At 46.7% G+C, this 25,321-nt stretch overlaps 1 protein-coding gene across 5 annotated transcripts in view; it reads left to right on the forward strand.

Moving 5' to 3' along the window:
• The window catches only part of FYB1 (FYN binding protein 1), a 200,933-nt gene that overhangs the window by 83,645 nt on the left and 91,967 nt on the right, over window positions 1-25,321 (forward strand). For all 5 annotated transcript variants that reach the window (XM_029060977.2, XM_029060973.1, XM_029060976.2 and 2 more), the window contains one exon: window positions 2,502-3,675. In XM_029060977.2, coding sequence (XP_028916810.1) covers window positions 2,529-3,675 — 1,147 coding nt within the window. In that variant the 5' untranslated portion in view covers window positions 2,502-2,528. The remainder of the gene's footprint in view (window positions 1-2,501; window positions 3,676-25,321) is intronic.

Below are 25,321 nucleotides of genomic sequence, written 5' to 3' on the forward strand. Positions count from 1 at the left end.
TCTGGGCCTCAGTGACCTCATCTAGAAAATGGGGATGAAGACTGTGAGCCTCACGTGGGACAACCTGATGACCCTGTATCTACTCCAGCGCTTAGAACAGTGCTCTGCACCTAGTAAGCGCTTAACAAATACCAACGTTATTATTAAACACTGAGGTAGTTACAAGATTATCACGTTGGACACAGTCCATTTCCCATATGGAACTCACAGTCAAAGTAGAAGGGAGTGGGATTTAATCTCCTTTTAATAGATGAGGAAACTGAGGCACAGAGAAGTGAAGCGATTTGTCCAAGGCCACACAGCAGACAAGAGGTGGGGCTGGGATGACAACCCAGGTCTCCTTATTTCCAGGCCTGTGCTATTTATTATTACTACTAATAATATAATGGCATTTATTCAGCACTTTCTACATGTCAATCACTATCCTAAGCAGTGGGGTAGATACAAGCTAACCAGGTTGGACACAGTCCCTGTCCCTAATGAGGCTCACAGTCTTAATCTCCATTTTACAGATGAGGCAACTGAGGCACATTCATTCATTCAATAGTATTTATTGAGTGCTTACTATGTGCAGAGCACTGTACTAAACGCTTGGAATGTACAAATTGGTAACAGAGACAGTCCCTGCCCTCTGACGGGCTTACAGTCTAATCGGGGGAAACAGAGAGACGAGAACAATAGCAATAAAGAGAATCAAGGGGATGAACATCTCATTAAAACAATAGCAAATAAATAGAATCAAGGTGATGTACATCTCATTAACAAAATAAATAGGGTAATGGAAATATATACAGCTGAGCAGACAAAGAGTGAACTGCCCAAGGTCATATAGCGGGCAAGTGGCAGAGCCAGAAGCAGAACCCATGTCCTTCTGACTCCCAAGCTCGTGCTCTATCCACTAGGCCATGCTACTTCTACACTAGGCCATGCTTAAAAAAAAAAAAAGAGCCAGAAATAGTCTAACGCCTATTTCTGTATCTTATTTTGAGAGTATGACTTGCTGTTGTTATCAAAAGATAATATTGCTTCTTAGGGATTTGGAGAACAAGCACATTTCCACATACTCCACAGTCGGGACAATTTAAGTCTTTCTTTTTCCTTAAGGTGTGTGGCAACTCTAGAAGTTGTATCTGCAAACTTCTGAGTCTCACACTGGTCTTTAAGATGCCAAGGAAGTTCTCCAGCTGCATTTTTTTTCCTCTTCCTGGAAGGATATACATGAATGTAAAACATGAGTGCATGGATCATGGCTTATTGCTCTGTGCAGTGCCCCACACATTAGAGACAGGCTTAATGAATAGGATTCAGGTGGATAACCCCGAGATTATCAATCATGATTTTAATAATAATTTTGGTACTTGTTAAGCCCTTATGTGCCAAGCACTGTTCTAAACACAAGAATAGATGCAAATCAGGTAGGACAAAGTCATCAGTCAGGTTGGACAAAGTTCCCGCCCCAAATGGGGCTCACACTCTTAATCCCCATTATACAAATGGGGTAACTGAGCCCTAGAGAAGTGAATAGACTTGTCCAAGGTCACACAGCAGACAAGGAGCGGAGCCGGAATTTGAACCCAGGTCTTTCTGACTCCCAGGGCCATGCTCTATCCACTAAGCCACGTTGCTTCTCTTTATTCTTACATATTGGAAAATCTCAAACATCTCCACTGAAGAACCATTAGAGAGATCTCTTAGCCTTCACCTTTTCTGCCACGTGAAAAGTCTCCACTTCCTGGCAAATTGCCCTTCCATTGTGCATGCAAAAGTCTCCTCAATGACTGTGTAAATTTTAACAGTGAAAATTGTGAGTCACTACCACACGTTCCGCTTTTCCCACAGCAAATAGAAAAATGACATTTTTCTGCTTTTTTCTAACAGTAGCTTTTATTTCCTGCCTTGTTAACAACCCCTGAAGTCTTTTGGAAACTAGCAGCCAGGGCTCAAACCAAAATAGAAGGGGAAGTTTGAGAAGCAAGATATCCCCCTGACAGCAGAGAGAGTTGTGAATTGTCAAAGCATTGGGCCACACACATTTTGTCTGGGAGTCTTGGATTTAGGTTTTAAAACAAACGAAGCAAACAAAACGAAAAAGCTAGTTCCTATTTAGAGAAGTCCCGATTGCAGAACCAGGAGGAATCTCTTTTTAAATTGTTGGGAGAGAGGGCTGAGAGAGAGAGGAAAAAACCCCCGTCTGAAGAAAACCTACCTGCAGAAAGCAGTTCCACAAGAACACAGCAAAGCTTTATGAGCAATTTTATTTAATAGGAATGGCACTGAAAGCAACACATCATCTAGAAGAAAGAAAAAAAAAAACTTTGCACAAGACTTCTTTTGCCATACAGGAAGATAAATGTTACAATATCTTTCTAACCAATCGGCTGCGCCGTCAGCCTCAAACCAGGAAACCCTTTACAGTACAGCATTTTTTGTGTCCGTACGCGTAGTTCAAGCGAAGCTTCTCACTTTCGGCCGTTTTTTTTGTTCCCCGTTGGTGCACGCAGGATGGCAAGACCGATGTGAAATCCCTCATGGCGAAGTTCAACACAGGGGGGAACCCCACGGAAGATGCCCCGGGAAGCAACCGACCTTTCAGGGTGGCGGGGCCGACCCCACCAGCCGCCGGACTCCAGGCCAGGATGAATGTCTTCGCCAATCCGGGTGGTAACGGTTCTCCCCCGGGGCCGGCCATCCTTCCGAAGTTCGGATCTCCCAAGCCTCCCGTGGCGGGGAAGCCCGGCCTGGAAGAGAGGGCGGACAAGGAGCCGAGGCTGCCGTTTCTGAAGCCCACGGCCGGAGGCCAGCGCTTCGGGGTGCCGGCCAAGCCGGTCAGCAGAGATGCGGAGGGCAGGCCTGGGTTCCTGAAACCCACGGGCCTCAGGCCCAGCGATCTGCCCAAAGAGGAGCCCAAGCCCTTATTCCCCAAGCCGCCGGGGACCAAGCTGGCGGCCCACCCGGCCCCGCAGGAGAGTGACACGAAGCCTTCCGGCGTGAAGGCGGCCTTTGTTCCCGCCGCCCAAGAGCCCGAGCAGAAGACCGTCTTCCCCAAGCTGTCCGGGGCTAAAGGGAAGTTCATCGCCGCCTCCCAAGACCAAGACTCGAGACCGCCTTTCCCCAAGCCGCCCCTCGGGCAGAAGCCTCCAGCGGGCCTTGTGGCCTCCCCCGCTGACGAAGGCCCCGGTAGAAACGTCTTCCTGCAGAAAGCACTCCCACCTCCCCAGGGCCCCAAGTCCAAAATCGCTCCCCTCATAGCAGCCAAGGAAGATGGGGAAACCAGAGATCATGGAGCGGAGACCCCGAACGGGCCTTTTCCTGGGGTGATCCTCAAGCCGACCACGACCAGAGGGACCCCCGGGCCAGGCGTCCTCAGGAACGTCGAGGAAAAGAAGGACGAGCGGAAGCTAGAGGCGGCCAAGACGCTTTTCGAGAACAGAACAGGACAGGAAGACTCGGGGTCCGGGAGCGTCGCTCCACCCAGGTTCCCCAAGCCGCCTTCCAAGCTGGCCTTGGGAGGACCCTGGGCCCACGCTCAGGAGAAGGAAGAGGCTGAGAGGAGCCCGTCCGCCCCCAAACGGAAGGCCTTACCTGCTCCTTTCACCCTGGGGCCGGCCCCGCAGAAACCTGACCGGCCTCCTACCGTCGACTTGGGGAAATTCCGAAAACCGATCTCCGGAAACAGTGAGTTCTCCCATTGGCGACTTAACCTGTTCCCCAGTTGCAGGCGGGGAGGTGGGTGAGCTGGAGGGCCTACCTTTTCCAGAATCGGCCTAGGCCACTGGGAGCGCTTTGGGGAGGTGCGGGGAAAGGAGCGTTTTTATGTCGAGGAGAAGGTGTGTTCTTGGAAACGTGGCTTTTACGCAACTTGGGAAAGGGTCTTCGCGGGTTGGCTTGTTTAAAAATGTGACTCCTTTTTACCCATGGGACACTCGATCCACCGAGAACACTTTAATTGTTTCCTCAATTGAGTGTTTCGTTTCCTTTAAATGAGGTTGAGAGAAAGAACTGCCTCCCTTCCCGCGCTTTTCTATTCCCCTCGTCCCACAGATGGTTATGTCACAGGGTAGTCCTTCGGGGGGAATGTGCATTTATTTCCAAGTGGCTCAGGACCTCATGGCCTTGGGCAGCACCCCCTTCCCTCCACCCCATTATAAGGGTCTCAGGAGATATTTCTGAGGTATTTCACCCCCGCTGCTGTCTCAGTCGGCCTCATAGGAGAGGTGAACACTGCAGATTCCTAAATCCAGGGTTCAGACAGGACGGGGCATGTGAGAAGCAGTGTGGCGTAGTGGATAGAGCATGGGCCTGGGAGGGATCAGAAGATCATGCATTCTAATCCTGGCTCCACTCCTTGTCGGCTGTGTGACCTTAGTCAAGCCACCTACTTCTCCGGACCTCAGTTACCCCATCTGCAAAAAACCGTGAGTATCACGTGGGACAGAGACTGTGTCCAACTCGATTTGCTTGTATCTACCCAGAATAGTGCCTGGCATATAGTAAGCACTTAATGAATACCATTAAAAAAAAAGGGGTGCCCGTGGTCCAATGGTCTTTGTTCTGATTTTTTTTTTTTTTGGCATCTGTTGAGCGCTTTCTATGTACCAAGTACTGTTCTAAGTGCTGGAGTAGATACAGAGTAGTCAGGTTGGACACACTCCGTGTCCCCCATGGGGCTCAGTCTTAATCCACATTTTACAGATGAGATAAGGCAGAGAGAAGTGAAACGACTTCCCCAAGGTCACACAGCAGTCAAGTAGCAGAGCCGGGATTAGAACCCAGGTCCTTCTGGCTCCCTGGCCCATGTTCTATCCACTAGACCACATGGCTTCTCTGGCAGTTTGTCCTAATTATGTTGCTGAGGGAGTGTGGACCTATAGGATAGTCAGAGAGCATCACGGTGGCTCTGAAATGGTGACAGAGCTTTCCCAGCTGGCCTGGACAGGTCTCTGAGGCACAGTGACCTGAGGCTTCAGGTGCCTGGGGGAAGGGAAAGAAAATTCAACAGATAACTGTGAGCAGTGAGAATCACCAAGGTGCTGACCCCTTACAGGAAGCTGGAGCAGTTTGGAGGGTTTAGAGACACACGATTGCTGCTTTTTCAGGTCATGAGGGCTTTTATCGAGGCTAAAATCGGCTCTTACTCTATCCTCTGTCCCGGCTTGAATTTTTGTAGGCCAGACACAGAGGGGAAGTACGTTTGTTGCTAGAGGTATGTGTGGTGGGGTGGGGGGAGGGGTTACATATTACTCTTGTGATTTTATTATTACTTCTGTAAGCTGATAGGTAGACGGACAATCCCGGTCCCCGCTTCTCTCGTGCGTCTGTGGTTGCCTAATTTTTTCTGACGAATTTATCATCGCTCAGGGATATTTTGGACGTCTGCAGCATGCAGGCTACTATACTAAGTGCTCTATAGAGGATAACACCCTTCCCACCGATAATTAGTGCTCTAATTTGAGAGATTGACAGGCAAGAGGAAGGAGAGAACTGGTAGTAATAATAATAATTATGGAATTTTTTAAGTGCCTACTCTATGGCAGGCACTGTACTAAGGGCTGAGGTGGATACAGGCAAATTGGTTGGACACAGTCCCTCTGCTGCATGGAGCTAACAATCTTAATCCCCATTTCACAGATGAGGTAACTGAGGCCCAGAGAAGTGAAGTGACTTCTCCAAGGCCCCACAACAGTCAAGGGTCAGAACCGGGATTAGAACCCATGAACTTCTGACTCCCAGGCCTATGCTTTATCCACAACACCATGCTGCTTCCTCACACTTAGAACCAATCAACCAATCATTTATTGAGTGCTTACTGTTTGCAGAGCACTGTGTATTTAAATGCTTGGGAGAGTAAAATAGAACAATGTTGGTAGACACGTTCCCTGCCCACAGAGGCATCAGTATAAATAAATCAATTATGGGTATGTATATAAGTGCTGTTGGGCAGTGGGAGGGGTGAATAAAGGCACAAATCCAAGTGCAACAGTAACAATAATAATAATAATTATTATTGTGGAATTATTTAAGCGCTTACTATGTGCCAGGTACTATACTAAGTGCTGGAGTGGATGCAAGTAAATCAGGTTGGACACAGTCCCTGTCCCACATGCGACTCACAGTCAGAATTCTCATTTTACAGATGAGGTAACTGAGGCACAGAATAATGAAGTGACTTGCTCAGGGTCACACAGCAGACAAGTCGCGGAGCCGGCATTAGAACCCAGGTCCTTCTGACTTCCAGGACCGTGCTCTAGTCACTTAGGCCACACTGCTTCTCCGATATCAGCACAAAATAAGAAATGTCCAAAATTAAAATTCTGGCATCAGTCTGTTGGGAGGGTGCTGGTTTGGTCGGATGTTTCTTAGTGATCTGTGCAAGGAGGTGATGACTAAAGACATCTCTCTTTTCATCCTGACTCTCTCCCAGGTTTGGCATCACTAATGTTGAAGGGTCATATTCAGTCTCCGTCGTGAAACTAAATGTGCCTTCCACCTTTCCGTTGGCAATGAAAGCTGGGTTTATTCCAGGACGATGATTACGGGATTAATTCAAATCCCTTGGGAGTTTACTAAGCCTTCCTCTCTCCCACCCACTAATCCAAATGTGAGCTTCTCTCTAGCATTTATGCCTTCTTCACAATTGTTGGCGAGTCAGTCAGTTCCCAGATTAAGCCCCCCTTTTCCTCTGCTCCTCCTCCCCGTCGCCCTGACTCCCTCCCTCAGCTCTAGTCTCCTCCCCACCCGCAGCACTTGTGTATATATGTACATATTTATTATTCTATTTATTTTATGAATGATGTGTATATATCTGTAATTCTATTTATATTGATGCCTGTTTACTTGTTTTGCTGTCCGTCTCCCCACTTCTAGACTGTGAGCCCACTGTTGGGTAGGGATTGCCTGTATTTGTTGCTGAATTGTGCTTTCCAAGCACCTAGTACAGTGCTCTGCACACAGTAAGGGCTCAATAAATAGGATTGAATGAAAGAATGAGTCACTCCCATTGGGTGCCCATGAAACAAGCAACACACAAGGGTTTCAGGTAGTCATCCATTTTTTCCTACTGTATCACAAAATTGCTCTGGCAAATGAACTGAATAAGCAGAATAGGGAAAAGTAAGATGTGTCAGATTTTTTTTTTAAATATGGTATTTGTTAAGCAGGCACTGTACTAAGCACTAGGGTAGACGCAAGCTAATCAGGTTGGACACAGTCCGGGTCCCACATGGGGCTTGCAGGCTTAATCTCCATTTTACAGATGAGGAAACTGAGCTACAAAGAAGTGAAATGATTTGCCCAAGGCCACACAACAGCTAAGTGGCAGAGTCAGGATTAGAACCAGGTCCTAATGACTTCTTGACCTGTGCTCTTTAATCAGTCGACCATATTTGTTGAGTGCTTACTGTGTACAGAGCACTGTACTGAGCACTTGGGAGAGTATAATATAACAATTAATAGACACGTCCCCTGTCCACCTATTCCTTGCCCACAGCAAGCTTACAGTCTAGGTCTACCCACTAGACCACACTGCTTCTCTTGCAGACCAGTCTTTGAACTGGTCTATGTTCCCTCATCATCCCTCCACCCCTGACATCTACTACAGAAACCGTAGGGAAGGGAGGGAATCCTGGAGGACCTGGTTCATTCATTCGTTGTCACATTTATTAAACACTGTGTGCAGAACACTGTACTAAGTGCTTGGGAAAGTGCAATACAACATTAGTGATATTCCCTACCCACAGTGAGCTCACAGTCTGTGGGGTGGATGCGGTGGGGAGACAGGCATCAGTACAAATAAATAAAATTGCAGGTACATGGGGGGCTGGTGGGGGAGAGCAAAGGGAGCAAGTCAGGGTGACACAGAAGGGAGTGGGAGATGAGGAAAAGCGGGGCTTAGTCTGGGAAGGCCTCTTGGAGGAGATGGGCCTTCAATAAGGCTTCGAAGCGGGGGAGAATAATCATCTGGAGGATTTGAGGAGGGAGGGCGTTCCAAGCCAGAGGCAGAACGTCGGCCACGGATCGGCGACGAGACGGGCAAGACGGGGGCACAGTGAGAAGCTTAGCACTAGAGGAGTGAAGTGTGTGGGCCTTTCCCGCTACTGCTGCTAACTGCAGGGGAGGGATAAGATATGTCCAATTGTAGCAGAGACACCAATCAGTCGATGGTATTTATTGAGTCCTTATTGTGTACAGAGCATTGTACAAAGCCTTTGGGAGGGTACGGTGCAATAGAGGAGGTATATATGCTCATTCAGCCGTATGTATTGAAAGCTTACTGTGTACAAAACATCACGCTAAGTACTTGGGAGAGTACAATACAACAGACACATTTCCCACCCACAGTGAGCTCACAGTCCTATCCACAAGAAGCTTACAGACCCACGGGTGACAGACATTAAAATAAATTACAGATAGATATGCACACAAGTCCTGTGGATAACAGTCCCAAGAGCGTAGGGTGATGCAAAAGGGAGAAAATGTAGTTATACATCCCACTGCCACCAAGAGCAAGAGCATTAGGGGAAAGAGCAGTGGCCTGGGACTCAGAGGTCGTGGGTTCTAATCCCAGCTCTGCCTCTTGACGGATGTGTGACTTTGAGCCAGTCACCTCACTTCTCCGTGCCTCAGTTACCTCATCTGTAAAATGGGGATTAAGACCGTGAACCCCAAGTGGGACGATTTGAACAGCACTTAGAACAGCCCTTAACAAATATCATCATCATTATCATCATTTCCCCACATGCCGTAGGCTCCAAAGCTTCCCCTCCACTGCTATGGCTCATTTTTGGACCACGTCAAGGGTGGCCGGGATGGAGCTGATTCAGTCATTCATTCAATAGTATTTATTGAGCGCCTCCTCTGTGCAGAGCACTGTACTAAGCGCTTGGAATCTACAAATCGGTAACAGAGACAGTCCCTGCCTTTTGACGGGCTTACAGTCTAATCGGGGGAGACGGACAGAAAAGAACAATAGCAATAAATAGAATCGAGGGGATGAACATCTCATTAAAACAATAGTAAATAAATAGAATCAAGGCGATATACATCTCATTAACAAAATAAATAAGATAATGAAGATATATACAGTTGAGCGGACGAGAACAATGCTGAGAGGATGGGAAGGGAGAGGGGGAGGAGCAGAGGGAGATGGGGGGAAAAGAGGGTTTTGCTGCGGAGAGGTGAAGGGGGGCGGTAGAGGGAGTAGAAGGAGAAGGGGAGCTCAGTCTGGGAAGGCCTCTTGGAGGAGGTGAGCTGTAAGTAGGGTTTTGAAGAGGAGAAGAGAATGAGTTTGGCGGAGGTGAGGAGGGAGGGCGTTCCGGGCCCGCGGGAGGACCTGGCCCAGGGGTTGATGGCGGGATAGGTGAGAACAGGGGGTGGTGAGGAGGTGGGCGGCGGAGGAGCGGAGCGTGCATGGTGGGCAGTGGAAAGAGATAAGGGAGGAGAAATAGGAGGGGGCAAGGTGATAGAGAGCCTCGAAGCCTAGAGTGAGAAGTTTTTTTGTTTTGTTCAGAGGTCGATAGGCAACCACTGGAGGTTTTTAAGAAGGGGAGTGACAGGCCCAGAGCGTTTCTGCGGGAAGGTGAGCCGGGCAGCGGAGTGAAGAATAGACTGGAGCGGGGCGAGACGGGAGGAAGGGAGATCGGAGAGAAGGCTGATACAGTAATCTAGCTGGGATATTATGAGAGCCCCTAACAGTAAGATAGCCGTTTGGGTGGAGGGGAAAAGGCAGATCTTGGCGATATTATAAAGGTGAGACCGGCAGGTCTCGGTGACGGATCGGATGCGCGGGGTGAACGAGAGAGCCGAGTCAAAGATGACACCGAGGTTGCGGGCCTGAGAGACGGGAAGGATGGTCGTACCGTCGACGGTGATAGGAAAGTCAAGGAGAGGGCAGGGCTTGGGAGGGAAGATGAGGAGCTCAGTTTTGCTCATGTTGAGTTTTAGGTGGCGGACAGATGTCCAGGTAGAGATGTCTTGGAGGCAGGAGGAGATACGAGCCTGAAGGGAGGTGTAGAGGACAGGGGCAGAGATGTAGATCTGTGTGTCATCTGCATGGAGATCTCCTCCACCTGCAAAGGAACCAGCATAAGACCCACTCCCACTCCCTTCTGCATCACCCTGACTTGCTCTCTTTACTCATCCCCCCTCCCAGCCCCACAGCACTTATGTCCATAGCTGTCATTTATTTATATTAACATCGATCCCCACCTCTAGACCGTAAGCTCATTGTGGGCAGGGAATATACTGTTTAATGTTTGATTATACTCTCCCAAACACTCTGTGTACAGTAAGCGGTCGATAAACACGATGTTCTGACTAAGGCAGTTGAGTCGGACACCCAAGAGGTGCCGCTTCCAGTGCTGCTCTTGCTTCTCCCGATGTTCTCGCTGAGGTGCATCACTGCTGATCATGGGGCAGCTGTGCTGGACTCCAGCCCCGCTCCTGCCATAACCCCCGCCAAGCCTCTGCTCTTCTAGTAGCGATGGGTCAAAATGCAGCCGATCCAGTCCAGTCAGTCAGTCATTTGTGTTTATTGAGTGCTTACAGCGTGCAGAGAACTGTACTAAGTGATTGGGAGAGCTCAATATAACAACACATACATTCCCTGCCCACAGCGGTAACCCAGGAGTGGATGGCGTTGGAAGGGGCAGAAGGTTTATCATTTATCTACTTGTCCATATTCTGTGGTCAGTTGTGTCTGTTTTTTGCTTTTTGTTACCACTCCTCGTTTACAGTGAGTGTCGGCCTGTCCACTCCCCCATTCGACCCTAACTTTGGGAAGCAGAGTGGCCTAGTGGTTAAAGCACGGGTCTGGGAGTCAGAGGACCTGGGTTCTAATCCCCACTCCACTACTTGTCTACTGTATGACTTCTCTGGACCTCAATTACGTCATCTGGAAAAGTGGGGATTAAGACCGTGAATCCCATGTGGGACGTGGACTGTGTTTAACCTGATTAGCTTGTATCTACTCCGAGCACTTAATACAGCGTGCGTAGTATGCGCTTAACAAATGCCTTGGGGGAAACAAAAGTGCCTTTGAAGGCATGCACCATGTTGATTTTATTTTGTTCAGGATATTTCGGCACCCAGGAATAATAATTATGGTATTTGTTAAGCTCTTACTATGTGCCAGGCACCCTCAGGGCAGTGCCCAGCACCCAGGAGAAACCCGTAAATGGTGATAGGGGAAGGAAGGAAACGACCTGATGGTTAAGGGCACAGAGGGAAAGTGGGACATTTGGGATCTGTACTACTGCTGTGCCAACGGCAGCTCAATAGTGAATCTTGGGCAAGAATAAAAGGCTCGATGGAAAAGGTTATGTCAGTCAACTGTCTTTACTGAGCACTTACTGTGTGCAGAGCATTGTACTAAGCGCTTGGGCGGGTATAATATTACAGTATAACAGACACATTGCCTGCCCATAATGAACTTACAGCCTAGAGGGGCTAGTCTAGAGTTATGTCCACCTGAGACCCAATAGCCTGTAAGCAAAATGATATATTTAATGATTTACACAAGCGACATCTAGAAGACCTCCAATTTTTCATTTTACGACTAATAAGCGAAATCGTCCTGTTGATTAAAGCCCAGTCTGTTTCTCATCCCCGATCTCTGTGAAATCCTAAGCAAGTTTGTCCCGCTTCCATATTACCTCCAGTCTTCCAGCCCGGTCCCCTAAATGCTTTCCCCCAGACCTCTCATCTTCCTCCCAGCCCTCAAACATTTAGTAAAACCAAAGCTCAGTGCCATTCTATTTTAAAATAGCCGAATGAGTAAATCCGAGCCGGAAAAGTCATATGCCTTCATTATCATCATCATCGTCATCAGTGGTATTTCCTGATCATCTTGTGTGTACGGTGCTTTGTGCTAAGCATTTGGCCAAGTCCATCAGAAGCAAAAGACATAACACTTGACCTCTTAATAGTCTGTAATCTAATGGGGATAAAAGGCAGAATTAAATTATTTACAAATGGGGGTAGAGGAAGAAGGGTAACATGACCTCTCAACAGTTTGCAATCTAATGGGGGTGAAATGCAGATTTAAATTTTTTATAAAGGGGGGTAGAGGAAGAAGAGTAAAACTATACAATAATAGTAACGGGACTTGTGATATTTTAGTGCTTATTACATACCGAACACTGAACCAAGAGCTGGGATCATTAAAAGACAATCGATTCAGTCCCTCTCCTACATGGGGCTCAAAATCGAAGCAGGAGGGGACAAACAGATTTTGTCCCCATTTTACCAATGAGGAAACTGAGGCCGAGGGAAGTTAAGTGACGTGCCCAAGGCCATACAGCGGGCAAGTGGCAGAGCTGGGATTAGAGCCCAGGTTCTCTGATTTATAGCAACAAAAATATATCAGGAGTAGATAGCCAAAATAAATAAATGAATTATACAATCTACATGTAGGTATACCAAAGTAAGTATGGAGGATGGATATAATACTTAATAATTATGGTATTTAAGTGCTTACTAAGTGCCAGGCACTGTATTAAACCTGGGCTGGATACAAGCAAATGGGGTTGGACCCAGTCCCTGTCCCACATGGGGCTCACAGTCTCAATCTTTAAAGATGGGGCAACTGAAGTCCAGAGAAGTGAAGTGACTTGTCGAAGGTCACACAGAAAACAGGTGGTGGAGCCAGTTGTAGGGCCCAGGTCCTTCTGACTCCCAGGCCAGTGCTCTTGCCACTAAGCCACAAGACCCCTCTGTGGGTTATCATAGTCTTTGGGTATGCGTCTTTGGGGGTGTCATCCTGTGTCGTGCATGCAGGGCATACTGGACCCACGGGGCTTGACCACCCAGCTTGAACTTGAAGGGGGACGGATTGTGATCCAGGAAGCCAGAAAGAGTGGCGAGGGGACATCATCCGTTTCATCTGTCTCCTGCTGCTGCGACAGACAGGCCGTCCATGAAGTCACACTGGGTGTGTCGGGCTACGTGTGGGTTGCTTCACTCCCTCTGCCGCTCGGCTTCACCCTTCCTGCCTTTTTCTACCCTCTCATCTTAAATCTTCGTCTGACCCCTGCCCACCGTAGCTGCAGTAAAACGCTCAATCGGCTCTTTCCTTCCTACCTCCGACCCAGCCCTGCCTCTTCGTTTCTCAGACGCCTACTGATCATAATCGTGGTATTTGTCAAGTGCTTACTACGTGCCAGGCATTGTACTAAATGCTGGGGTGGTTACAAGCAAATTGCACTGGACGCGGTCCCTGTCCCACATGGGGCTCACCATCCCAATCCCCATTTTGCAGATGAGGAAACTGAGGCCCAGAGAAGTGAAGTGACTTACCCAAGGTCACACAGTAGACAAATGCCAGAGCTGGGATTAGACCCATGTCCTTCTGAGTCCCAGGCCCGTGTTCTGCCTACTACGCCGTGCTGCATCTCAAACCTACTTAAACTGTGCCTCGATATCACCTTTCTCACCATTGACCTCTTGCTCTCACCCATCTTCCTGCCTGAAATTCCCTCCCCCTTCATAAAACAGACCACCACTCTCCCCGTTCTCAAAACCCTACAAAATCATACGTGCCTATTATATTGTTACAATGTACTCTCCCAAACACTCAGTACAGGGCTCTTCACACAGTAGGGTCTCAAAATATGATCGATTGATGCAATGTCCAAGAAGTCTTCCGCGACTAATCTCTCATCTCTCCGCCCTAGTCTCTCCCTCTTGTATATGCACTTAGGTCTGTACTCACTAAGCAGTTTAAAATTCACTTTATCCATAGTCTCAGAGTATCCATGTACATGTCCTTATGCTCTATCTGTACTTTATGATGATGATGATGGTATTTGTTAAGAGCTTACTATGTGCCAAGCAGTGTTCTAAGCCCTGAGTTAGATATAAGGTAATTATATCGGGCTCACAGTCCTGATCCCCATTTTACAGATGAGGTAACTGAGGCACAGAGAAGTGAAGTGACTTGCCCAAAGTCACACAGCAGACAAGTGGCGGAGCCGGGATTAGAACCCACGACTTCTGACTCCCAAGCCCAGGCTCTTGCCACTAAGCTGTGCTGCTTTATTTTACTATCTGTCTCCCACACTAGATTTTAAGTTCCTTGTGGGCAGAGATCATCTAAACCAACGCTCTTGTACCATCCCAAGCACTGGGTTTCAGCTCTCCGCACATAGTAAGCACTCAATAAATACCGTTGATCGATAACAGAACCCACTTTATGAATTTCCTTTTCTTTCTTATCTTTCTTATCTTTGACTCCTAATTATCTTAATCTAGAAATTATTAGTGATTCATAAGTATGACAGTACAGTCCACTTGTGAACATGTAACCACCTAAGCAGCCAATTGAAGGGAATATTTGACAAGCCTATTCTGAACGCTGGTGAGCATCGGTGAGGATGCTTCGTCAGTTCAAAAGGAGGTTTGAGACACTTTCTATCTGTAACATCGAAGACTCTTGTGAAATTCAACTGCCATCCCACAAGATGTAAGTTCCTTGAGGGGCAGGGACCATGCCAACTACCTCTATCTGTATTCTCCCACGAGCTTAAAACGGTTCTCCACCTAGAGTAAGCTCTCGCTTAGAACAGTGCTTGGCAAATAGTAAACGTTTAAAAAATACTATTATTATGATTAATAATAAATATCGTTGATTGACAGCACCTTTGATCCTAACAAATCCGTAGGTCAAATACTGCATCAGCGTTTATTAGCATTAGATCTGCAATCTGATAGGCTCATCATTGCCTAGCTCAGCTCAACATGTTTGAAGGAGTGAAATAAATTGAATGTTTGCTTCCTTGGTACTTGCCCAGGAACTTAGTTTGGCATTTTGTACACAGCAGGCATTCATTGTATACCGCTGGTTGGATGAGAGAGACCATCTTATCTAGGATATTATCCATCTTCCTCTCTGGAAACTGGAGCAGTGACATCCTTCTCAGACTTGACTATCATCCATAGCTTTAGCTGCGCTAAAGAGAGCCTGGACTTCGGAGTCAGGGGTCGTGGGTTCGACTCCCGGCTCTGCCACTTGTCAGCTGTGTGACTGTGGGCAAGTCACTTCACTTCTCTGTGCCTCAGTTCCCTCATCTGGAAAATGGGGATGAACTGTGAGCCTCACGTGGGACGACGTGATGACCCTGTATCTCCCCCAGCGCTTAGACCAGTGCTCTGCACATAGTAAGCATTTAACAAATACCAACATTATTATTATTACCATCATCTTCAGATTTATTGATTAAGCTCCTTGCTGGGCTAGATGCTGTTCAAAGGAATTAAACATTATTCTGTTTGTTGTCCTTGAGCTTACAGTCTAAGACCGTTGACAGATAACTATCATATGAATTTATTGAGCACCTCCTGTGTGCAGAGCTCTGGGTACCTACCACAGGTCGTGTGAAAGAATGGCAGACTTCCTTCTTCATGCTCTACGTGTGGCTGAAATGGCATCTTAATAATTTCTAGATGTTTGGGGGTTGTAGAGTCATTTGTAAACTCCTCCTCTAGACCGTGAGCTCACTGTGGGCCGCGGAAATGTCTGTCGACTCCGTTGTCTTGCACTGTCCCCAGCGCTTAGTACAGTGCTCTGCCCACTGCTCAACCATGGATTGATTCTGCTTTTTATTTCTTAGTGATAAACAAGGCAGTCTTTTACAGGGCTAAGGGATTTCTTGTCTGTGAGAATATTGACTCGGGCCTTCAGCATTTCTATCAGCCATTTTTTTTTTTTAAATGATATTTGTTAAGTGCTTACTATGTGCCAAGTTCCGTACTAAGCACTGGAGTAGTTGTAAGCTAATCAGGTTGGACACAGTCCACATCCCACGTGGGGCTCACAGCCTTAATCCCCATTTTACAGATGAGGTAACTGAGGCACTGAAAAGTGAAGTTTCTTGCCCAAGGTCACATAGCAGACCAGTGACGGAGCCAGGATTAGAACCCAAGTTCTTCTGATTCCCAGGCCCGTGCGCTTTCTACTAGGCCACTGTTTCTCTTCTCTTTCACCTCCTGCCTCGGTGACTCCCTTCCTATTTCCCGGGGCAGGATCTTCAGATAACTCACGACGGCCCAACTGACCCTAGCCTTACAAGCATCAATCACATTATTATTATTATCATTATTACCTAAATTAAGTTGCGACGCTCACTCCCACCCCAGTACAACTTCTTTGGATATCAACTTCAGGATCTCTTCAGTGTCTTGAAAATGAGGCACAAGCTGTAGACAGAACTTTTTAGGACCATTCATTGATGAGTGTTTCATTTTGGAGGCAGGGGAGACAGGATAGGGAAGGATTTACTGACCTGCAGCCCCTGGATGGACATGGGGGCTCGTCGGACATATATACAGGGTAAGGTCAATACTGGTTAGATCCTTGGAGTGGTTAAACATGGGGTTTGTCTGTATCACTAGAATTGCTCGTACTAAAACTGTCCTGAATTTATTGAGAAACAGGGTGGCCTAGTGGGAAGAACACAGGCCTGAAAGAAGACCTATGTTGTAATCCCAGCTTTGCCTCATACCATCTGTGTGACCTTGAGCAAGTTACTTCACTTCTCTGTGCCTCAGTTCTCTCAATCGATCGTACTTATGGAGGGCTTACTGTGCTCAGGACACTGTACTAAGTGGTTGGGAGGATACAGTATAATAATGTAATAGACACGTTCACTGCCCACAACCAGTGGTGATTAGAGAAGCAGCGTGGCTCAGTGGAAAGAGCCCAGGCTTGGGAGTCAGAGGTCATGAGTTTGAATCCCTGCTCTGCCACTTGTCAGCTCTGTGACTGTGGGCAAGTCACTTCACTTCTCTGTGCCTCAGTGACCTCATCTGTAAAATGGAAATTAAGACTGTGAGCCTCACGTGGGACAACCTGATTACCCTGTATCTACCCCAGCGCTTAGAACAGTGCTCGGCACATAGTAAGAGCTTAACAAATACCAACATTATTATTAGGTACTTGTTCTCCCTCTTACTTAGACTGCGTGCCCCATGTGGGACCTAATAATCTTAAATCTACCCCTAGAACTTTTCATTCACTCATTCAATTGTATTTATTGAGTGTTTACTATGCACAGCGCATTGTATTAAGTGCTTGGAAGAGTCCAAAATAACAGTAAACAGACACATTCCCTGCCCACGACAAGCTTAGAGTCTAGAGGGGAAGGCAAACATTAATAGAAATAAATTACAGATATGTACATAAGTGCGGTGGGGTTGGGAGCGGGCATGAATAAAGGGAGCAGGTCAGGGTGATGCAAAAGGGTGTAGTGGGAGAAGAGGAAACGAGGGCTTAATAATAATAATGTTGGTATTTGTTAAGCGCTTACTATGCGCAGAGCACTGTTCTAAGTGCTGGGGTGGATACAGGGTAATCAGGTTGTCCCATGTGAGGCTCACAGTTAATCTCCATTTTACAGATGAGGTAACTGAGGCACCGAGAAGTTAAGTGACTTGCCCACAGTCACACAGCTGACAAGTGGCAGAGCCGGGCTTAGGGAAGGCTTCGTGGAGGAGATGTGAACTGAAATAAAGCTTTGAAGTAGGGCAGGATAATTGTCGGATTTGAGGAGGGAGGGTGTTCCAGGCAGGACGTGGCGAGGGGTCGGCGGTGAGATAGACGAGATTGAGGTACAGTGAAAATGTTAGCATTAGAGGAGCAAAGTGTGCGGGCTGGGTGGTAGGAGGAGAGTAGCGAGGTGAGGTAGCAAGGGGCGGGGGGATGGAGTGCTTACTACAGTGCTTAGTACTTAGCAAGCACTAAACAAATACCACAGCTATTATAATTATTACACTCTTCACTCCTCCTGAATTAAGTCTTTAGATGTACTTTCCATGCTGGGAAGCAGGATAGCTTAGTGGCAAGAGCACGGGCTTGGGAGTCAGAGGTCATGGGTTCTAATCCCGGACCTGCCACTTGTCTGCTTTGTGACCTTGGGCCAGTCAGTTCACTTCTCTGTGCCTCAGTTACCTTGCCTGTAAAGTGGGACAGGGATTGTGTGTGCCCCAGCGATTAGAACATCACTTAGCATATAGTAAGAGCTTAACAAATACCGTAATTACTATATTATAATTATTACCTTCTCATTCATTCAATCACATTTATTGAGTGCTTACTGTGAGCAGAGCACTGTACTAAGCGCTTGGAAAGTGCAATTAGGCGACAGATAGAGACAATCCCTACCCAACAACGGGCTCACAGTCTAGATGGGGGAGACAGACAACAAAACAAGTTGACAAGCATCACACAAGTAGACAGACATTCTCCTGATTCTACGATCTGTGGCCTCCCTACTCCTGCCCTTCCCTGGCCGATCCCCCCCGCCTTCAAACCCACTAGGTCTCAATCCTCCCTTTCTTCAAAGCCATCCTGAAATCCCACATCCTGCAGAACTCCTGAATAAATCAAACTCCACCGCCCAGCAGGTCAGACAGTGAGCCGCCCTTACCACTTTTTAGCAGAGCACCTTATACAGTCTCGGTGCTGTTCTCCTTACCGTTGGCTTTAAAGGACTCTGTCATCTTGCCCCCTCCTACCTCACCTCTCTGATTGCCTACTGCAACCCAGGCCGCACACTGTACCAGCCTACTCACTGTATCTCACTCTCGTCTAGCTCGCCGCCAACCCCCTCACCCACATCCTGCCTCTGGCCTGGAACTCCCTCCCACTTCACATCCGACAGACGGTTACTCTCCCCACCTTCAAAGCTTTATTGAAAGCACGTCTCCTCCAAGAGGCCTTCCCCGACTAAGCCCTCATTTCGTCTTCTCCCACTCCCTTCTGAATTGCCCTTGCACTGTATTTGTACCCTTAATTCACCCCACAACACTTAATGTACATACCTGTAATTTATTTATATTAATGTCTGTCTTCCCCTCTAGACTGAAAGCTCCTTGGGGATTAGGAATGTGTCCACCGCTTCGGTTGTACTCTCCCAAGTGCTTAGTACAGGGCTCTGCCCCCAGTAATTGCTCCATAAGTACGATGGATTGATTCAATTTACATACTAATCAGCCAATCGGTGATGCACTCAGTTCTCCTGAAAGGTGCGGGGTTACAATCCCGACAAACGCTACGTTAATAATAATAATAATAATGTTGGTATTTGTTAAGCGCTAACTCTGTGCAGAGCACTCTTCTAAGCGCTGGGGTAGATACAGGGTAATCAGGTTGTCCCACGCGAGGCTCACAGTTAATCCCCATTTTACATATGAGGTAACTGAGGCACAGAGAAGTGAAGTGACTTGCCCACAGTCACACAGCTGACAAGTGGCAGAGCTGGGATTCGAACCCATGACCTCTGACTCCCAAGCCCGGGCTCTTTCCACTGAGCCACGCTACGTTAAAGCCAACTTGTGCATCAACACTGCACACGTGCACAAAACTACTTTGGACATTGCTCTGTGTTCCAACCATCAGATATGTGCTGTCTGAAGAATGTTCCCAAATCCACTAACAACATTCTAAACAAAATGCAGCGTGGAAACCCACCTTAAAAAGGAACAGAGAGTATCTATTGGATACTTAATGGTTCCAGTGCACTATATTAAGCACTTGGGAAAGCACATAAGCTCGTTAAGGATAGGGAATGTGTCTGTTTATTGTTATATTGTACTCTCTCAAGGGCTCAGTACAGTGCTCTGCACACAGTAAGCACTCAATAAATACGCCTGACTGACTAAAGACACAATCCCTGTCTTCAAGTGGCTTTCATTCTACTGGGAAAGATGGGCAGAAAGGAATGATTTTCTAATGGATCCATCACGAAGAACAACAAGAATAAAAGAGGTAAACGTCTGAGCAGATCAGGTTGAACTATCCAAATAAATAATTGATTTACAATTGAATAGAAACCTACACCTAAGTGTTGAGAATGAGTAGAAAAACATAAGCAGAATTCATTTGCTTACATTTTTAATGTTTATTTTACTCTCGTTCCCATTCTATATTATTGGCGTGCCCCTCCATTAGATATTTCTAAGTGGGACTTTTGCTTTTATGGTGTTTTCCCTAAGCATCTACCACAGTGCCCAGCATTGTGTCCAAGGTGTTATACTCAGTACAGTTGTGTACTGAGACCTGTAGTGTGTGCTGAGCACTCAATTAGTGGTTGGAGAGCGTCACAGAATTAGGCGATAACATCTCTGTCCTCTTATAATCCAATCCTTTCTGTGATTCCCAGCCACTAGTGGAGCAGGATGGCCTGTTTGGCTACGCTGCAAGGTTATTTCCAAGTGAAATGATTTCCAGGAAAGCTGATTAAATTTTGTTCATTCATTCAGTCATATTTGTCGAGAGCTTACTGTGTGCAGAGCACTGTACTAAGCGCTTGGGAAAGTAAAATACAGCAATAAACAGTGACATTCCCTGCCCGCAACAAGCTTACGGTCTCAGGGTGGGGGGAGACAGACATCAATACAAATAAATAAAATGATAGTTATGTAGGTAAGTGCTGCAGGGCTGGGCGGGGAGAAGAGCAAAGGGAGCAAGTCAGGGTGACACAGAAGGGAGTGGGAGATGAGGAAAAGTGGGACTTAGTCTGGGAAGGGCCCTTGGAAGAGATGGGCCTTCAATAAGGCTTTGAAGCCAGGGAGAGTAATTGGCGGATTTGAGGAGGAAGGGTATTCCAGGCAAGAGTCAGGACGTGGTCTACGGGCCGGTGGCGAGACAGGCGAGATGGAGGCACAGGGAGAAGGTTAGCACTAGAGGAGCGACGTATGCGGGCTGGGTTGTAGATGGAGAGAAGCGAGGTGAGGTAGGAGGGGCCAAGGTAATGGAGTGCTTCAAAGGCAATGGTGAGGAGGTTTTGTTTGATACAGAGGTGGATGGGCCACCACTGGAGGTTTTTGAAGAGTAGGGTGATATGTACTGAACATTTTTGTAAAAAAAAAAAAATGATCCAGGCAGTGGAGTGAAATATGGACTGGAGTGGGGAGAGATAGGAAGTTTTGACCCCTGCTCCTCCATATAAAGCTATGCTTGACATTTATTTGCAGGTTTTCAAGTGAATGGGTTAGAACAAGGTCACATAATTCAGGGATGTGTGTGTGTTAGAAAAATGAATAACGCTTTTCCTCCTCTTACCCTCCTCCCCCGGTTCTTATAAGTTACCGGCAGTCCTTAACGTTGACGTTTAGAGTTCTAATGAATATGCGTGGCTCAGTGGAGAGAGCCCAGGTTTGGGAGTCAGAGATCATTGGTTCTAATTCTGGCTCCACTGCCTGTCAGCTGTGTGACTTTGGGCAAAGTCACTTAACTTCTCTGAGCCTCATTTACCTCATCTGTAAAATGGGGCTTAAAACTGTGAGCCCTATGTGGGACAACCTGATCACCTGGTATCCCCTCTAGCACTTACAATAATGCTTTGCACATAACAGGTGCTTGACAAATATCATCATTATTATTAACGATTTTCTAAATGTACACCATTTTAGACTTTGGATTTATGGCAGTAACTCCAAGAGGGTGAGCAGTAGGGAGTACATGGGAGAGACCCAAAAATAGCCACCCAATTTAAAAAGTCCTTAGTGGAGGTATACGTGGAGTTAACCAACAGGATTGATATTTCCGATTTACTTCAAATGGACTTAAAGCCGGCTACACTATCGGGGAACCTCTTAGAATCTATATAAACACATGAATTTATCATCTTTAATTGACTGAGTATTCTATTCTGGATAATATTGGTAAAAGCTAATTCTGCAATCTCATTCAATAACCAATCTCCCATCCATAACATGTTTGCAATGATGAAATTTGTTCCAATTTAAAATATATCAGTTTATTATCATTGATAATAGTAATTCATTTGTTCATTCAATCGCATTTACTGAGTGCTTACTGTGTGCAGGGCACTGTACTAAGCACTTGGAAAGTACAATTTGGCAACAGATAGAGACAATCCCCACCCAACAACAGGCTCACGGTCTAGAAGGGGGAGGCAGACAACAACACGAAACAAGGAGACAGGCATCAATAGCATCAAAATAGATAAATAGAATTATAGATATATACACATCATTAATAAAATGAATAAAGTAATAAATATGTACAAATATACACAAGTGCTGTGGGGTAGGGAAGGGGTTAGAGCAGAGGGAGGGAGAAGGGGCAATGGGGAGGAGAGGAGGAGCAGAGGAAAAGGTAATAATAATAGTAATAATAGTGATATTTATGTGCTTATTAAGGGTCAGGTACCATACTAAGCATTGGATAGATGCAAGATAATCAGGTAAGATAGAGTCTTTGTCCCATATGGGGTTCCCAGTCTATATAGAAAGAAGAACGGGTATCGACTTCCCACTTTACAGATGAGGAAAGTGAGGCACAGAGAAGTTAAGTGACTTGCCCAGAATCACACAGTAGGCAAGTGGCAGGGATGGGAATAGAACCCAGATCCTCTCACTCCCTGCCCCTGCCTTTTCCAGCGGGCCATATTGCTTCAGGAACTGCTTTCTGGAGTTTTCTTGCAAAAGCAGCATGGACTAATGGATAGAGCATGGGCCTGGGGGTAAGAAGGACCTGGGTTCCAACTCCAGCTTTACCACTTGTCTGCTGTGTGACCTTGGACAAGTCACTTCATTCTCTGTGCCTCAATTACTGCATCTGTGAGATGGAGATAAAGACTGTGAGCCCATGGGGGACATGGACTGTGTCTAACCTAATTAGCTTGGATCTACCCCAACACTTAGTACAGTGTCTGGCACAAAGTAAGTGCTTAACATACACCATAAAAAAAACAAACTCTGTGTGTTGATAGTGTGAGGCATGCCAGTCTGGATAATCTAAGGATGCAGAGTAGCTAATTGGGTATGCAGATATGGCTTGGAACTAAAAAAATCTATTCTTATAGAGCTGAAAATATCCTAGCTGTCGGTGCTAAAAATGGAAGCCTCAATCCCAAACTTTTACGACCCCCTCGGCCTGGGGCCTCCTTATCCCCATAGAAAAGTGCTCCGTGTACCTCTGAGGATTAACCAGGAGAGTGACTCTGCAGTCGGTCAACCTAAGCTATTTATTGAGCACTTACTGTGTGCAGAGCAGTAAAATTACTTGGGAGAATATATATAACAGAGTTGAAAGTAGTAGTTTTTCTTTTGTTGGTTTTTTGTGTGTGTGGTTTCTTTTTGGTATTTGTAAAGCACTTACTGTTTTAAGTCCTGAACCAAGTGGTGGGGTAGATACAACCTAATCAGGTTAGACACACTCCATGACTCATATGGGGTTCACAGTCTTAGTCCCCATTTTACAGATGAGGTAACTGAGGCACAGAGAAGTGACTTCCCTAAGGTCATACAGCAGACAAGTGGCAGAGCCGGGATTAGAACCCAGGTCCTTCTGACTCTTAGGCCCGTGCTCTATCCATCAGGCCACACTGCTTCTCTGTGGGCGTATTCTCTGCCCACAAAGAACATATAGGAACTCCTAAGGCATTAATTGGTCCACTAGTGGGGAGCGTGGACAGTTAAGTCTTTGATACTCTCCTAAGCACTTATCTAGAACTCTGTTCAGAAGCACTCTGCAAACAGTAGCGCTCAGTACAATGTGGACCCCCAATATAGCATTCTATACACAACTTGTCTTCCGATGCTGTAGATTGATTCTGAGGGCTATTGATTAATTCTGAGTTTTATCAGCAGGATAATATAATAATGTCTGTCTCCCCACCTCCTCTAGGCTGTAAGCTCATTGTGAAGGTGTCTATTTATTGTTGTATTTGTAATAATAATAATGCTGGTATTTGTTAAGTGCTTACTGTGTGCAAAGCACTGTTCTAAGCGCTGGGGGGATACAAGGTGATCAGGTTGTCCCTCATGAGGCTCACAGTCTTCGTCCCCATTTTACAGATGAGGTAACTGAGGCTCAGAGAAGTGAAGTGACTTGCCCAAAGTCACACAGCTGACAAGTGGCGAAGCCGGGATTAGAACCCATGACCTCCGACTCCCAAGCCCGGGCTCTTTCCACTGAGCCGTTTGTACTCTCCCGATAGACTTTAAGCCCGTCAATGGGCAGGGACTGTATCTGTTGCCGATTTGTACATTCCAAGCGCTTAGTACAGTGCTCTGCACATAGTAAGTGCTCAATAAATACTATTGAATGAATGAATGAACTGCTTAGTACAGTGCTCTGCACACAGTAAGCACTCAATAAATATGAGGGACTGAATGAATGCCCATGGGGGGCACCTTCCAGAATGATAGTTCTCGGAGAAACATATTGGATGTTTAACCAATTCGGAAACATCTGTTTGCCAGACAAGTTGAACTAAAAACACGTGTGGTTTTTTTTCCCCGCCAGTACCCTGGCCCATCCTCTAATTTTATTGATATTTACTGGAACAGACCACATCAATCAACGGCTAAACTCTCGCCTGCCACAGAAGCCCTTTGTCAGTTCGTAGCATTCTCCTAGCGACATCTCTTGTTCTCCCCAGAGGGACGGGGGCAGGCGATTGCCACATGGTGCCGTTGTCTATGTCGAGTCGGTTGTAACTGTCAGATCGGCCAAGTGTCTCATCTCGTGTTTCAAAGCTGACGGGACTGGCGTTACGGTACAACGAAGATAAAATGTGTGAATGAAACTTTCCTTTGGCAAGGAGATGAATACGAGCGGTTGAAGAAGTCGCGTTTAGCCCGCCTCTTCTCTACCCTCCCTGCTCCATCTTGAAAATGGACTAGTGGAAAGATCCCGGGCCTGGGAAGCAGAGGACCTGGGTGCTAATCCCGGCTCTGCCACTTGCCTGCTGTGTGACCTTGAGCAAGTCACTTAACTTCACTCCACCTCAGTTATCTCATCTGTAAAATGGGAATAAATACCCGTTCTCCCTCACTTTGAGACTCTGAACACCTTTGTTGGGATGGGAACTGACTTCGATCAGCTGATATTGTATCAATCCCGTACTTAGCCCAGTGCTTTGCACCTAATACACGCTTAACAAAGTACCATAACTGTTACTAGGAGGGAACTGAACGTTAACAGAACACTGCAAGTTGTTGCGGTCTAGTGATGAGGGTGTTTGTTCGATCAGTTGTCTAAGAGAAGCAGGGTGGTTTAGTGGAAAGAGCACGGGCCTGGCCGTCAGAAGGATCTGGGTTCTGATCCTGACTATGCTACATGTCAGCTGTGTGACCTTGGGCAAGTCACTTATCTTCTCTGGGCCTCAGTTCCCTCATCTGTAAAATGGGGATTAAGTGTGTAAACCTGATGTGGGACAGGGACTGTGTCCAACCTGATTAACCTGTATCTACCCCAGTGCTTAGAACAGTATTTGGCACATAGTAAGCGCTTAGCAAGTACCATAATTATTATTGTTGTTACTGAATAATCCCTAGGTGCAGTACGCTGTAGCGAGCG

The sequence above is a fragment of the Ornithorhynchus anatinus genome, chromosome 3 (genome assembly GCF_004115215.2).
Source record: "Ornithorhynchus anatinus isolate Pmale09 chromosome 3, mOrnAna1.pri.v4, whole genome shotgun sequence".
In the NCBI taxonomy this organism is placed as follows: Eukaryota; Metazoa; Chordata; class Mammalia; order Monotremata; family Ornithorhynchidae; genus Ornithorhynchus; species Ornithorhynchus anatinus.